Source organism: Stenella coeruleoalba, assembly GCF_951394435.1.
Source record: "Stenella coeruleoalba genome assembly, chromosome: 7".
Taxonomy (NCBI): domain Eukaryota; kingdom Metazoa; phylum Chordata; class Mammalia; order Artiodactyla; family Delphinidae; genus Stenella; species Stenella coeruleoalba.
In genome coordinates, this window is record NC_137153.1 from 98,681,321 (window position 1) to 98,697,529 (window position 16,209).

Here is a 16,209-nt window from a genome sequence, read left to right on the forward strand (position 1 = left end):
CTGGGAGGGTTCTTTGTGTATCATTCACTTTAGGTACTCCTAACTGGATACTGGAAGCATCCTTCCTGGCCCTATAACAATGCATCTAGCCCACTCTTACTTGGATTTTTCTCCACTAACTAGAACCTAGAAAAAGTGCTTCTTAAACATATAAGTATTGGGTATTTGTAGATGAAAAACTACAAAGACCTAATACTTATATGTTTAAGAAGCATTTCAGAGACTTTCCTCCTATTTTTGTTAGCAGCTTCCTGTGCACTCCTTTTATTTACTAGTCTTCTCTTGGGTTAGATACCAAGTCTTTTGTTCAGGTGATTTTATAAGTTTAGTGGTAGAGAGTATTCTTGGATGATGTTTTGTTTTGTTTTGTTTTTGCTGTACGCGGGCCTCTCACTGTTGTGGCCTCTCACGTTGCGGAGCACAGGTTCTGGACGTGCAGGCTCAGCAGCCATGGCTCACGGGCCCAGCCGCTCCACGGCATGTGGGATCTTCCCGGACCGGGGCATGAACCCGTGTCCCCTGCATCGGCAGGCGAACTCTCAACCACTGCGCCACCAGGGAAGCCCTCTAGGATGATGTTGATGAGCTTTAAGATCTGGAATCTCAATCGCTAGTTCTTTCTCCTATAGCAATGTTGGTTACTTCTCATTGAAGAAAAAATTCTTGCTTGAAAAACCTGGTAACTTCTTTTCTTTGTTAAGCTCCAACTCCCTCACTAACCACCCCCACTCTAGTTTTATCTCTTTGTTTAAACGTGCTCAAATTATTTTCCATCTGCACCCTTAGCCCAGAAAAATTATATGGCGTTTCTGGACTCTCAGACAGCCACCTTCAGTCGCCATAAAGCACGTCTATTGGTGGTGCGAGAGCTCAAGGAGCAAGCACAGCAGGTGCATCTGGGTGAGTGCCCACCTGAAGACACCAATGCTTGGGGGGGTGAGGGGCAGCATCGCGCTTTGTTTCAGCTGCTTACTGTCCCTCCCGCAGTGTGATTACTGTGCCAGGTGGAAGTCCGAGGCCTCTGAGGGTCTGTGAGGGTCTTTGTTGTGGGTACTGGTGAGAGCTTGGGGGCAGGACCGGGCACCGATGGGCAGAGGTCTGCCAAACGTTCTCTCCACACCCCGACCGGAGCAGCAGACTACTGTATTTACACAGTGATCTCCTCATTTCCAGAAGTTCCTTTGCTTTAAAAAAAAAAAAAAAAAACACTTGCCTGGTGGTCCAGTGGTTAAGACTCTGCACTCCCAACCAGGGTGCCCAGGTTCGATCCCTGGTCAGGGAACTAGATCCCACATGCCACAACGAAGATCTTGCACACGGCCACAAAGATCCCACATGCCACAACTAAGACCCAGCGCAGCTAGCTAGATAAATAAATAAGTAAAAATTTTTTATGTAAAAAGAATAAAGAAGTTTGGTAAAGTACTAGTTTACAGTAATAAAACTGTATATATTATCTATTTCATTTTGAGATCGACTTTGTACTAGTTTTCATGTCCTTAGATATGACCTGGTTAACTGTAGTTCCCTTACCCCACTGAAGGTAAACCCTCATTTGCAGGTAGTTTTCATGCTGTCTGGTTCTTCTCCTCTAGATGATGAGGCACCCCACGGTCAAGAGTCAGATCTCTTCTCTGAAACTAGCAGTGTCATGAGTGGCAGTGACATGAGTGGCAAATATTCCCACAGTAACTCCAGAATATCAGCGTATGTATCATGTTTATTCAGCACATTGACCATGCCCTGGGTATATGGAGAAAGTACAAGTAAATAGGTCAGTTTTCCAACAGGACAGTGCAGCAGGAGGGGGAGGACATTCTTCAAGGCCCTGTGGAAGCTGTGCAAGCACCTTCGCAGCATATCTAAGAGATTAGACTCAGCTTTGAAATGTTTTCTGCTGCAACTTCGTGGCCTGTGTGTTTGCCCATCAACCACATGGCGCTTACACTGGGTACTCAGTTTATATATGACATCTAACTTTATTCATTTAAGAAATATTAAGTGACTATAATGTGTAGGCACTGAGAAAAATATAAAGATTATAAAGAAAAAAGATTTCACACCTCTTCAATTCAAAATTCAACTTGTCAGAAGTAAAATCGAGCTAGTTGTAGTGGATGTTACCAAAACCTTTTAAGGGGATGTGAGTTATAAGAGCTTGTACTCTTCCTTGGGAAACAAAAGTATATAATGCAAGATTATATATTTAAACCAAATTGTGCTTTAGGAATTCAGAATGGAGACCTGTGAGGTTGTGTGGGGCAATCAGAAACTGCAAGAAAGCCACCTAGAACTGGGCTTTGAGAGTTGGGGTGAGAGTCCCAGACAAAACAAATGGCATAATTAAAGACCTCTGAGGCAGGAGAGAATGTGGGATTCATATATATTTTATGATATTCAAATTCCAATCTTGTATGTCTGTTATCTTACTTCAACTTAATTTTGTTGCCTTTAAACTTATTTGGTTTTTGCTACAAAATTGAAGCTGTTTGTTCTTTTCATTTTTCTGCCTCTTATTATCAGATGAAATCCGATTTTATTCTGTATTTTAATCAAAATTTCAAGGCCAGGCATCACTTTTTAGGGTTTTCCTTATTACTTCCTGCCTTTTCTCTCCCAATTTAATTTTTATGTATCATCTTAACACCTTCACCATTTTCCCCAAAATACAAATACCATCTGTATATACTCTGGTTTCCCAGAAAGTTGGTGGCCAATAGTTATTCATTTTAATCTGTTCAGCACAAGGAGAGCCCCTTTTAAAACATCTCTAATTTCTAACAGGAGATCATCTAAGAATCGGCGCAAAGCGGAACGGAAGAAGCACAGCCTCAAGGAAGGGAGTCCACTGGAGGATCTGGCCCTTTTGGAGGCATTGAGTGATGTGGTGCAGGGCACTGAAAAACTGAAAGGTATATTCTCAATACTGATGATTCTTGCCCACAAAAAACATAGTAAATTCGTCACTTCAGGGTGCATTCCTGAAACAAAACTTCTCAGCCAATAGCCTAGACGTCTTCCTCTTTGGCATCCACCTACCTGAGCTGTGAGAGACTATCACTGAAACCAGGATAAAGACAGAGGAGGCACTGCTTTCCTGCTTGGCTCTAGTGGGTTTGTTTTCTTTTTGTAGTAGATATGTTGAATTATTCCAGCTTTTGGGTAGAAAGAAGAAAATGAGGGAGATATTGTAGTGTGCTATTAGATATTTTCACTTGGGAAAGAAACTCCTGTTAGGATTCTAGCAGTGGAGCTGGTGATACAACTTACCACTCTCAAATTTCTTCTCTCTAGATGAAATATACCATATTTTAAAGATACTCTTTCTCTTTGAGTTTGACGAGCAAGGAAGGGAATTACAGAAGGCCTTTGAAGATACTCTGCAGCTAATGGAAAGGTCACTTCCAGAAATTTGGACTCTCACCCCCCAGCAGAGTTCAGCTACACCTGTAAGTTTTCCTCAAAGACAGAATGTGCTTCTTTTCTTTTTTTAATCACTTTGACAGGTTATTACTCTCACACAATCTCTTAATAGTGAGAGCAAAAGATTTTCCTGTTCTTAAAACATACTATACAATAGTTAAATTGTCTTAGGCTTATGTTTAAGCTGTCAGTAAGAAGATTTTATGTTTGATAGTATAGTTCATAGTACACCTTGGCCTAGGTTAAGTTTGCTTTTTATTTCTCCTTTCTGCATGAAACTGCTGTCATGGAGAAGATGGGAAAGTCAGATGTCAGATGGTTGCCCTGACCTTCAGTGAGATTGGTCAGGGTAGGGGGCAAGCTAGGCCTCTCACCTCTCTGTTCAGACTTATGGATGGGATCTGAGTTCTTTAAAGGAAGCCCAGACAATTGCTTTTTCTCTTGTTTTATGGTAAATTTGACTTGTCACTTCTGTGTTGTTGTAACAAGCTTGCTAATTATGTTAAAGCTGTTTGTGTCCCATCAAGAATTCTAATATATTGTCATCTATTTATTGTGTATATCTGCTCAGTCTCTTACATCTCAGGTCTGTTGTTCAAAGTTTCAGTTTTGATTCAGAAAGGCTGGTTTATCAGTCAGAGTCCATTAAGGAAAAACAAAAACCACAGCTGTTATTTTATCAGAGAGAGTTTAATATATGGAACTGGTTAACCAAGTACTAGAGGACTGAGAAGGCAGAAAGGGAACACAGAGAAGGAACATTGAGATTGAAACCCGACAGCCGCTTGTACCCATAAAGCTGAAGGAACAAAAGGAAAGTTGGGATTCTTAGAATTTAGATGCTCGGAGGTGAGGCCCCTGCAGAGCTGGTTCTTGAACCTCGGAGAAGGGGGTGGCAGCCAGCTAGTGCTGGTATTGCCGAGGGGGCAGGATGAGGCTGGGTCTAAGCGTATAGAAATAAACAGAAACTGGAACAAACAGCTGCTGCGGGGTACAGAGCTACTGTTGAGTGAAAGCAAGCGAACAAGGGAACAAATTCCCTCTCTTTCCTCCGTCCAGCTGGTGTCTGCTATTGTTGGAGCATAACGGCTGTCCAAGGAGGGGTGTTTTCTCAGGCCCCCAGTCCCAGCATCACGAACAGTGTATAGGAAGGGTGGGTTTGGAGCTGAGAGAAAGGCTGGAAATCGGCTCATAAGCTTACTGGGTCTCGATTTCCTCAGTTATAAATGGGGATAATACTCTCCTGTATACTTCACTGGAATGTTTTGAAGGTTAGATGAGAGGGTAGATATAAAAGCATTTTACAAACCATAAAGCTAAAAGCAACTGAGAATTAGCCCCTCATAAATACTTGAATTTACTATAATAAGTATTTCTTAGAAGAAATGTGATCACCTTCAGAACTAGTGCTTTCGAGGCTAACAATTTATAATGCTGCCCAATGCTCTCCCTTACCCTCGTCTATTCAGATCATGTTAACATCTAAGATACCAACTTACGAGTCTTCTAGGGGAAATGACCAGGTAAATTGTGTTTTTGCTTTGGTTGGTAAAGCATGATAATGTCATATATGCAGTATACTACGTGGTGTAGTCACATGGCAGTGTTTTGAGCACGTGCCATCACTGCTGAGAGTGCGCCAGGAGAGAACACACAGACCTGAGTGAAGGCGAGGTGGAGGGCCTGGAATGTGCCTGCTGAGGCTCGAGCGGGCGTGGAATTCCTACAAAGTCTCTTGTTTTACCTTAAACACGTGTGCGGAGTTTGCATTCTCCTCCATGATATGCACAGAATTGTTTTAATGTAAAAATTCTCACAAATCTTTGAGTACAGTCTGGTGCTCTGTGTATTCTATAACCTCTTATTATTATATCCCCTTCCCCCAGGGTATGGCTCACTTATTTGGAAAGGACCAGGCATATATCACTGAGATTTTCTTTTTCTATTTTCCCCCCATCATTACCTTGTTCTTCTGGTGGACAGGAGATGTAGAGGTCTGAATTGAGACTGGAGAAACTGGCAAATTAAAATCACATACGTGTTTGATACCACAATGAAAATGAAAGGCTATTTATTGCTGGTAGAGATTTGGTATATGCCGTCAGCAGAATTATAAGATAATCTTTGCTGATTCAGTCTACTTTCTACTTTCTACTTAGGTTCTAGGTCCCAATTCTACTGCAAATAGTATCATGGCCTCTTATCAACAAGAAAAGACTTCAGTTCCTGTTCTTGGTTAGTATTTTTTTCTCTCTAAATTATTATAGTACTAAGCAGAAGGAGTATCTTTTTCTAAGTGTTGAGATGGTTAGTAGTATAAGGAGAGATTGGGGAATCACTACTATTTTCCCTCAGTTCTAAGAGTCTGTCTTTACTAAAATTAGTTTAATGCCTTTAGTGTTGGGATCCTGGGTTAGCGGGTAAGAAATCCAATGTGACATTAAATGTATAATTAAAAAAAAATTGTTCTGACATACACACTTATTAATGCAATGGCATACACTAGTCCGTACAGACACATCACAGTTGAAGAAGTGTGACTCCTAAACGGTCTAATTTGCACATACATTTTAAGGATTCATCTGAATCATCCTTTTTGGCTGTTGGCAGTTTTGCATTGTGTCTTGGGGACATTTTCATATTCCTTGCTTAAGAGCTGGACCATTTTAGTCATACTTAGGATTAACAGTATAATTTGAAAACAAATCGAAAGAAGATTAGCATTTCATCTGCATTTTCTGTTGAATTCCTAAAATGTTCTGTTTCTTTGTGGTGGGGGGGAGAGGATTCTTTCTCATCAGTTAGGTTACATATTCCTCAAAGTTAAAAGCCTTTCTTTTGAAAGTTGGTTAAAAACCTTTTGACAGATCAATTTGGTGCCACAGTATTTGCCCTTCATGTGGATCAGTCAAGCACAGCAACTTCTTTTCAGCTTTGAAAAGGTCGCAGTTTTTACGGCTGCTATTTGCATTTCTGGCATGTGAGAGGCAATGTTCTGAAATTTTTTCATTTAAATGCTACACTGTGGTAGCATTTTGATGACATTTGAAGTAGACTTTGTGGGAGCCATGTCAAGTTTAACTTTCATGGCTTATGTTGCTACCAGGAAAAAATTAACCACCTTCCGTTCCAGCTAAGCTCATACATGCAGAGAGTTAACTGCTGTATCCCTAGATCCCCTTCTTCCTGGAGGCTGGCAAGCTGCCTTTGGTATCAGTCCCAAAACGTACACTTATTTCTGAGATGCTACAATTCATCTCAGGCCAGAGGTTGTTTGGTAATTGTTTAGTTTGTAATGTGTCGAATCCAGTTGTGATTTCTGTCCCGTTTTCCTCACTGCTGGCTTGATGCTGACCTTCAGGTCAAGTTCAGTCACACCTTTCTCTAGGCTGGTCTAGTTGGCTTTATCAAAGAGCATTTCCATTTCCCAGCTGAGCCTTAAAGACTTTAAAATTTTGAGGCTCCTCATTATCAGAGTATGTATTATCCATGTCCCTGTGTAGGAACACTAGTGTAGATTGTTTAGGAAAGGGGAAGTTCTCATAATCCAAAAAGAGGCGGATGAGCTACTCACAAAATTAGTTCCTCTCAAATATTCCTCACCTGCCCCTTCCCAGCTAACAGTAGTAGTAGGGGATCAGTGACTTGATGGGGCAGTTTCTGATTGTTTCATGTTAAGATGCAACGTAGTACCATGCAGGTTGATTGCAAGTCTGCAAAAATGTAATCCATTTCATAAAATGGATTAACCTTTTACTAGAGTAGTGCTTAAATCATGGCCGAATTGGGCTTTTTATAATTGATAAAAAAATTACTTCAAATGAGTATGATTTGACTATCAAAGGATTAAGAGAAGTCTTTGGAAAAACTGATAAAGCCCTCAAAATATTTTTGTGAAATGACTCTCTCTGTGCTGTGAAATTCAAACATGGAAATGTGAAAGATGTCATGTCCTGCTGTCATACAGTTTGTCAGAATAATTTCTTTCCTGCCAATAAGTCAATACTTGGTATTTATTCTTAGTTAAGTCTAAGAATCAAATATAATTGTAGTTATGTCTAATTTTTAAAAATAAAATACATTATTTTCATAACTTGTTTCTTTTTTAAAAAATGATGGAGTCTCATTCAACGTTTACCCACTATTTAACATAAAATTATGGAGCTTGTTGACATGAATTTAAGTAGGCTTTTCCAATATTATAAATAAGCGAAACTTCTTGTGGTCTTTCTGTCTATATAGATTTTTGTTTGGGGGTGTAGAGAGTAGTAATTGTATGTGAAATTATAAAACTGTTAGGATTAGTAGAGAAAATCTGGATTGTACAGTATGGCAAAGAAAATTAAGATTTAATAATTTCTAGTCATACATGTGTACCATGCATGTATATATGTATAATGAAAACCATGTTTTTATAACATTTTATCTTGAGCATTTTTCACACATTTCAAAATATTCATGTAAATTATTTTTCATGTCTGTATGGGTCATATATACAGATGTACTATGAATAATACTGAGAAAGACCATCTTTATATATGCATGTTTTCTCATGTCTCTACTTCCTGTATATGATTCCTACTTAGATAAGAGACTCCATAAATCTAACTGAAAGAGGGCCTGTGAGTTTTATCTAACGGTGACAAATTTCCCCCAACCATCACCCGCTGCCTCCATTTATTTATATTTTAAAAATATGGACATTTTTATTGATCAGTGTGTTTGCAGAAATTTTTATCATAAAGCATTTTCTGTCCATTAACTTTACATACTGAATACACGCCACTACTTTTTTTTACTCTTAAAATTGATGTAAATTTTACATACAGTAAAATGTACAGATGTTAGGTGCATAGTTTGATGGAACATTAACTCTGGTTCTGATGGTCGTCTTGTAGGTGCAAAGCCCAGTTGCCTAATTTTAGCTTAGAGTTACTTGCCTCAGCTCCCACCAAGAAAAAATAGTGTGCCTATCACAATTTCCCTCTCCTTTCTTTCAGATGCTGAGCTTTTTATACCACCAAAGATCAACAAAAGAACCCAGTGGAAACTGAGCCTTCTAGAGTGACTCTGACCCCAGTTAGGAGGGCTCTGGCAGAGAAGGCTGTTTTCCTTCCAGTCCTCACTCCTCGAGGCCTGGCTGCTGGGAACTGGGGAGAGTAAGACCATCTACCTTAACATTACGGAGAGCTGCTCTGTGCAGCTGACCTCAGCAGACGCCAGTTCTATTTTATTTTGCATATAATCTTAATCATTAGCAAGGCTTTAAGCTTTAACCCATATAGCATCATTTAGTAAAAACTACTGTTCTTCTACTTAGTGCTGATTGAGAGCATATTTCTGGTATTTATGGTAATCAGGACATTGGGTTTCATTCCCAGCTACAGGTGTGAATCATATTGGGACCGTAAGTAGACAAATCACAGAATTGACTTGTGCCTCAGTTAATTGGGAATGTTTTGTGGCTGCTACCTCAAAAGTGTGAAGAGAAGTTAAATAATGTTTTTAAATTGTTTTATGTTCCTTGAGGAAAGCTTTATATATAAACAACATGGCTATTAGTGCTCCCAACATTTGGTCAAATTTAATCATTTAAATGACTTCACCTTGAACTAAAGCAGAATGAAAAGTGAAATCTATCCTTTGATATTCTAAGCTTTCCTAGGCTGACAGCGGTTATTTTGTAATATCTTGCCAGGTCATGTGCTTCCAGTTATAACTGGTTTGAGCCTCCTATCACTACAGTGTCCATATGGACTATTTTTGTTGCCTGTGAATGTTCTGCTAGAGTTAGCAGTGTTAGAGCTGGAACAGATTAGAATTTCTGAAACAGTATTGCGTACATTTGGGATGGTGAGCAGTGTGCATCATAGGCATGAACAGTAGTAAGTTACTCCTTTTTCTCCAAGTGTTGCTTCTTTTAACATAATGTTTTTGTCAGTATTTTAGGTCATTTCATTTATTTTTCTTTATGGTGCTTAACTGACTTCTGTCTTTTAGTTATTTTCTTTGGAAGAAATGAGAATGTTATCTCTTTTCAGTGAGTCTAGAAAAAAGCTCAGTTCATTTTGACAGTAGTTTGTGGCTGACTCTTGGGTAAGGTTAACAATCTCTTTCATGCTTTTAATACCGGAACCAGACCTTTATTACTCTACGTAAACTAACAGGACATCAGAGTATAGGTATACCCAGAATTGTGTAACTAAAGAAGACTTTGCCTAGTATAGCAAAATGTAAACTTTAGAATCTAGGTGTGTTCACTGTATAATTCATCTTTTCTGTGTGTCTGAAAATTTTCACAAAATAATAGAAAAAGTAGAAGAAGAATATCTATAATTAAGTGCCCAACGTTGAAAGGCTGCAAGTGCTTTGTGACTACTCTTTGGTGTGGATTAATGAACATGGTAACTTACATGTCATTTTAATATATTATAGTGCTCTTGCTATGGATAAGAGTAAAGGGACCCATGCTGATGGGTGGGAAATAGAAGTAAATGTGTCTGTTGATAATGGTGTGACTTTGCATGGATGTTCACTTTCCTTGAAATAATATATTGAAGCAGCAAAAAAGAATTTGTGTGAATACAAATTACTATCAGTTACTCTCTCTCTGAGCAAGATGGAATTTTATTCATTTGGAGTAGAAGCAAGTGAGAGCAGACCTTCCAAACTGAAGGCTAAGTCAAGGGTGAATTCATGGGGAAAAGTGCTGTGTATGGGCAAAGGAGAAACTCCTTGGAGTTATGAATGCTTAATTTGTGGGAAAGATTTTGTCAAGTTCTAGAGAAGGGTATATAATTCTTCCCCCAAATTTGGCCTCTTCCCAAAGCAAATTCATGCAAGAAGCTAAAAGCCTCAGTTATTTAGTTTGTTCCATGGAATCAGCTTTGTTCAGATACTCCAGACATCAAGAGGAAACTTGCAGAGGACTTTCTCCGATAAATGCACATTTTAAATTTAGACTTCTTTAAAAAACAGAGGCAGGAGCTAATGTTTTTATTATGTCTTTATGAGTATAGCTTGGTGTAATTTCTTAGCATTGCCACGTATTTTAAAATAACTTTATTTTCCATATGTATCTACATATATACACACATGCACACATCTGAGGGATTTTTCATAGTCATAATTGAAGAGGATTTCTAAAAATAAGCTTTAAGGCATTTTGAGTTTATTTTTGTGCATGGTGTAAAGGTATGTTCTCACTTCATTGATTTACATGCAGCTGTCCAACTTTCCCAGTATCACTTGCTTAAGAGACTGTCTTTTTCCCATTTTATATTCTTGCCTCCTTTAAGGTTTAATTGACCATAGGTGTGTGGGTTTCTGAGTTCTCTGTTTTGTTCCATTGATCCATGTGTCTGTTTTTGTGCCTATATCACACTGTTTTGATTACTGTAGCTTGGTAGTATTGTCTGAAGTCTGGAAGGTTTATGCCTCCTGCTTTGTTCTTTTCCTCAGGATTACTTTGGCAATCCTGGGTCTTTTATGGTTCCATGTAAATTTTAGGATTATTCTAGTTATGTGAAAAATGTCATAGGTAAGTTGATAGGGATTGCGTTAAATATGTAGATTGCTTTCAGTAGTATGGCCATTTTAATAATATTAATTTTTCCATTTCAAGAGCATGGGATATCTTTCCATTTCTTTGAATCAACTTTAATTTCCTTTATTAATGTTTTATACTTCTCAGCATATAAGTCTTTAATCTCCTTGGTCAGGTTTACTTCTAAGTATTTTTATTTTGGGGCTGTGATGTTAAAAGGTTTTTTTTTTTACATTCCCTTTCTGGTATTTCATTGTTAGTGTAAAGAAATGCAACCAGTTTCTGTATGTTAATCTTGTATCCTGGTACTTACTGATCAGTTCTAGTAGTTTTTGTGTGGAGTGCTTAGGATTTTCTATATACAGGGTCATGTCATCTGCAGATAATGAAAATTTTACCTCTTCCCTCCCAATTTGGATACCTTTTATTTCTTTTTCTTGTCTGACTGCTGTGGTTAGGACTTCCAGTTCTATGTTCAGTAGAAGTGGTGAAAGTGAGCATCCTTGTCTTGTTCCAGATTTTAGCAGGAGGGCTTTCAGCTTTTCACCATTGAGTATTATATTGGCTGTGGGTTTGTCATAAATAGGTTTTATTATGTTGAGATATGTTGCCTCTCTACCCACTTTGGAAAGAGTTTTTATCATGAATAGACACTGAATTTTGGCAAAAGCTTTTTCTGCATCTATTGAGATGATCATGTGGTTTTTGTCTTGTCTTTTGATGTGGTGTATCACATTGATTTGCATATGTTGAACCATCCTTGTGAAGTTGGGATGAATCCCACTTGGTGTATGATTTTTTATTTATGGTTGTGTTGGGTCTTTGTTGATGCTCATGGGCTTTCTCTAGTTGCGGAGAGTGGGGGCTACTCCTCATTGCAGTGTGCGGGCTTCTCACTGCAGTGGCTTCTCTTGTTGTGGAGCACGGGCTCTAGGCACGCAGGCTTCAGTAGTTGTGGCGCACAGGCTTAGCTGCTCCATGGCACGTGGGATATTCCCAGACCAGGGATTGAACCCGTGTACCCTGCATTAGCAGGCAGATTCTTAACCACTGCACCACCAGGGAAGTCCCATGTATGATCTTCTTCATGTGTTGTTGGATTCAATTTGCTAATATTTTGTTGAGAATTTCTGCATTTGTATTCATCAAAGATACTGGCTTGTAATTTTCTTTTTAGGTGATACCTTTGTCCAGTTTTGGTATCAGGGTGATGGTGGCTTCATAGAATGTCTTTGGTAGTGTTTGTTCCTCCTCTTCAGTGTTTTCAAAGAGTTTGAGAAGGATTGGTATAGGTTCTTCTTTGTATGTTTGGTACAATTCACCTGTGAAGCCATCCAGTCCTGGACTTTGGAGGGAGTTTTTTCAAATTGTCTATTTCTTCTTGATTCAATTTTGGTGGGCTCTGTCTTTCTATAAACTTGTCTATTATATCTAGGTTTTCAAATCTGTTGCTATATAATTGTTCACAGTATTCCCTTATAGTTTTTTGTATTTCTGTGTAACTGGTTGATTTTTCATTTCTTATTTTGCTTATTTAGGTTCTCTTGTCTTTTTGTGCCTGGAGAGTTTTGTCGATTTTGTCTGCCCTTTCAAAGAAAGAGCTTTTGCTTTTATTGGTTTTTGTCCTTTTTTTAATCTCTATTCCTCTCTGATCTTTATTCTTTCCTTTCTTCTGCTGACTTTGTTTTGTTTGTAATTCTTTTAAGTGGTTGGTTAGGTTGAGATTTTTCTTGTTTTGTAAGGAAGGGCTGTATTGTGATAAACTTCCCCCTAGAACTGGTTTTGCTGCATCCCCTAGATTTTGTATGGTTGTATTTTCACTGTCATTTGTCACAAGGTAATTTTTCATTTCCTCATTGACCCATTGTTTTTTTAGTAGCATGGTGTTTAGTCTCCATGTAATTGTTTTTCGCATTTCTTTTTCTGTGATTTCAAGTTTCATGGCACTGTGGTCTGAGAAGATGCTACAAATAATTCCTACACTCTTAAATTTGTTGAGGTTTGTTTTGTGCCCTGGTATGTGGTCAGTCCTAGAGGATGTTCCATGTGCACTTGGAAAGAATGTGAATTCTGGTTTTTTGGATGTAATGTCCTGGAAACATCAATTAACTCTAACTGTTCTATTGTATCATTATATGTTCTATTGTCTCTCTAGAAGAGATCATAGGCAAAACATTCTCTGATATAAATCGTACCAATGTTTTCTAAGGTCAGTCTTACAAGGCAATGGAAATAAATATAAATGGGACCGTGTCAAACTTAGAAGCTTTTGCACAGCAAAGGAAACCATAAACAAAACGAAAAGACAACCTACAGAATGGCAGAAAATATTTCTAAACGATGCTATGGACAAGGGCATAAATTCCAAAATACACAAACAGTTCAAAAACAACCAAATCGAAAAATGGGCATAAGACCAAAATACACATTTCTCCCAGTAACATACAGATGGCCAAGAAGTACATGGTAAGATGCTCAACAGTGCCTATTGTTAGAGAAATGCAAATCAAAACTACAATGAGGTACCACCTCACACAGGTCAGAATGGCCATCATTAAAACTCTATAAAATAACAAATGTTGGAGAGGATGTGGAGGAAAGGGAACCCTCCTACACCACTGGTGGGAATGTAAGTAAGTTGGTACGGCTGCTATGGAAAACAGTATGGAGGGTCCTCAGAAAACTAAAAATAGAATTACAATATGAGCCAGCAATCCCACTCCTGGGCATATATCCAGACAAAACTAATCCAAAAAGATACATGTACCCCTATGTTCATAGCAGCACTATTCACAATAGCCAGGACATGGAAACAGTCTTAATGTCCATCAACTGATGAATGGATAAAGACGATGTGGTACATATATACAATGGAATACTACTCAGCCATATAACAGAACAATGGTATTTGCAGCAACAAGAGATTATCATACTAAGTGAAGAAAGTCAGAAAGACAAATACCACATGATGTCACTTATATGTGGAGTCTAAAATATGACACAAATGAACCTATGTATGAGACAGAAACAGACTCACACTCATACAGAACAGACTTGTTTCCAAGGGGGAAGAGGGTGGGGGAGGGATGGAGTGGGAGGTTGGGGTGAGCAGATGTAAGCTATCATATATGGAATGGATAAACAACAAGGTCCTACTGTATAGCACAGAGAAGTATATATTCAGTATCCTATGATAAACCATAATGGAAAGTAATATACAAAAACGAATGTATATATATGTACAGCCAAATCACTTTGCTGTATAGCAGAAATTAACACAACATTGTAAATAAGCTATTATCCTTCAATTAAAAAAAAGAAAAAACATAAATACAATTCACCCTATCACTGGTCTAAAAACAAAACAGAAAACATCTTAGTTTAAGAGGCAATCAGCAAACTTCAATACCCGTTCATGATAAAAACTCTCAGAACCAGAAATAAAAGGGAATTTCCTCAACACAAGTGGGCTAGGATTGGCAAATTTTTTCTGTAAAAAGATAATTAATATTTTAGGATTTCTGGGACTTTCATCCAGACTGTCTCTGTCACAACTCTTCAACTCTGTGGTTTTAAGTGCAAAAGCAGCCACAGACAATGGGTAAACAAATGGTGGGGCTATGTTCCAATAAAACTTTATTTACAAAACAGGTGGCCAACGAGATTTGGCCCTCCCAGTTTCTCACACCTATTAAACTCCCAAAAAAGCTAGCAAACATCACACTTAGGGTGAAAGACTGAATTTCTCCAGCTAATATCACTCACTGTAGACAAGGCCAAGAGTTAAAAACTCTTTAGGGGTCCATCCTTACAGAGATTCCTACACTTTTGTGAGTTTTTACCTCCAGGAGCCCTACCAGAACTTCTCAGGGTGACTGTGTACTTCTAGCAGGGGAAGGGAAAAGCAGACATTTGAAAATACTGATCTTCTCAACAAGACCTGCACTCAAGTGATTTTGGCAGAGCCTAATTGAAGTGGGTTTCACCAGGGCCTAACCAATATGGAGGCAGGGAAATACCCAACTCCAGCCCCCTCTAACCTTCCTGTCCTACCTAAGAAGTGAAAAAAGACTGAGAAGCACTGGTGAAGTTCACAGATGAGGTACATGCTCACTTCAAGACTGCCAGCTAATCACAGGACTACAGAACACTTCTCCTACCCAACCCCCAGCCTCATCACCATATCATTAAAGACCTATTTATCAGATTTGCTTTTACCCAGTATATCACACACATTAGGCTTCTGACAGAAAATTACAAGGCATACAAAAGGGATTAAAACACAGTTTGAAGAGTCAAAGCAAGCATCAGAACAGGACTCTGATACGGCAGGGATGTTGAGATTGTGAGACTGGGAACTTAAAATCAGTACAATAAATATGATAACACCTCTAATGGAAAAAACAACGTGCAAGAACAGTTGGGTCATGTAAGCAGAGAGTTGGAAATTCTAAGAAAGAGTCAGAAAGAAATGTTAGAAATCAGAAGCAGGCATCTTATCCATTTAGCTAACCATTTTAGGTGGAATATATCTTCATGTTTTCAGCCCAATCACCCAACATATTTTCTTTCCAGGATCTAATGATATCACAGTTACCTTGTTTCACTGACTCTTATTACATGAAAGACAATAAAGTATTTTAAAAGCACAATTTTGTTATTCAGATGTGCCCACTAGTGACAACTGTAACAAACACTTTCTCATCAAAGGCCAAAACCCTAGAGGCAGGAATCCCTGGTATTAATTGTGTACCTGTGTCCTGTTAAGTCTGTGACAGCACATAGGCTTTATTATTTTCATAATAAATCCTAGAATTCTATCAAAAGCTGGTGTAGGTACTTATCTTTATAATCTGGTGGGAAATTAGAACCCATCAAGCTGCCCGAGGTAAAAGAGACATTTCCAACAGAAAGAACGGGAGTGAAAGCCGAAAAAGGGTGTAACGCTCCATCCCTTTGGTTGAGAACAGTCTTTTCTCATTGTTGCTACTTTGGCAAGTTAATATAAAAGGTATGATTCCCTTCAGACTTAATTTATACTTTCTACCAAGGTCAAGCCACTAGTGCATATTATAATAGTGTTTTTTGTCACAGCAAGTGTAATTACTTAGAGGTATACTGAATTTAGATTACCAAGTCAAGCCAGCAAGATGGGAGACCCTCAGGGGAAATACTATCTCTGGATTTCCTAAATACCCACAGTTCCTTTAATTTTCATGATCACTAGGTACTTGCTTGTT

General features: G+C 38.5%; 1 protein-coding gene across 3 annotated transcripts in view; it reads left to right on the forward strand.

Annotated features, from left to right (window-relative positions):
* The window catches only part of ELP1 (elongator acetyltransferase complex subunit 1), a 69,134-nt gene extending 52,971 nt beyond the window's left edge, over positions 1 to 16,163 (forward strand). For all 3 annotated transcript variants that reach the window (XM_079926288.1, XM_079926290.1, XM_079926289.1), the window contains 6 exons: positions 787 to 900; positions 1,596 to 1,707; positions 2,785 to 2,912; positions 3,295 to 3,449; positions 5,583 to 5,658; positions 8,424 to 16,163. In XM_079926288.1, the coding sequence (XP_079782414.1) occupies positions 787 to 900; positions 1,596 to 1,707; positions 2,785 to 2,912; positions 3,295 to 3,449; positions 5,583 to 5,658; positions 8,424 to 8,491 (653 nt within the window). In that variant the 3' untranslated portion in view covers positions 8,492 to 16,163. The remainder of the gene's footprint in view (positions 1 to 786; positions 901 to 1,595; positions 1,708 to 2,784; positions 2,913 to 3,294; positions 3,450 to 5,582; positions 5,659 to 8,423) is intronic.
* The last annotated feature ends 46 nt before the right edge of the window (positions 16,164 to 16,209 follow it).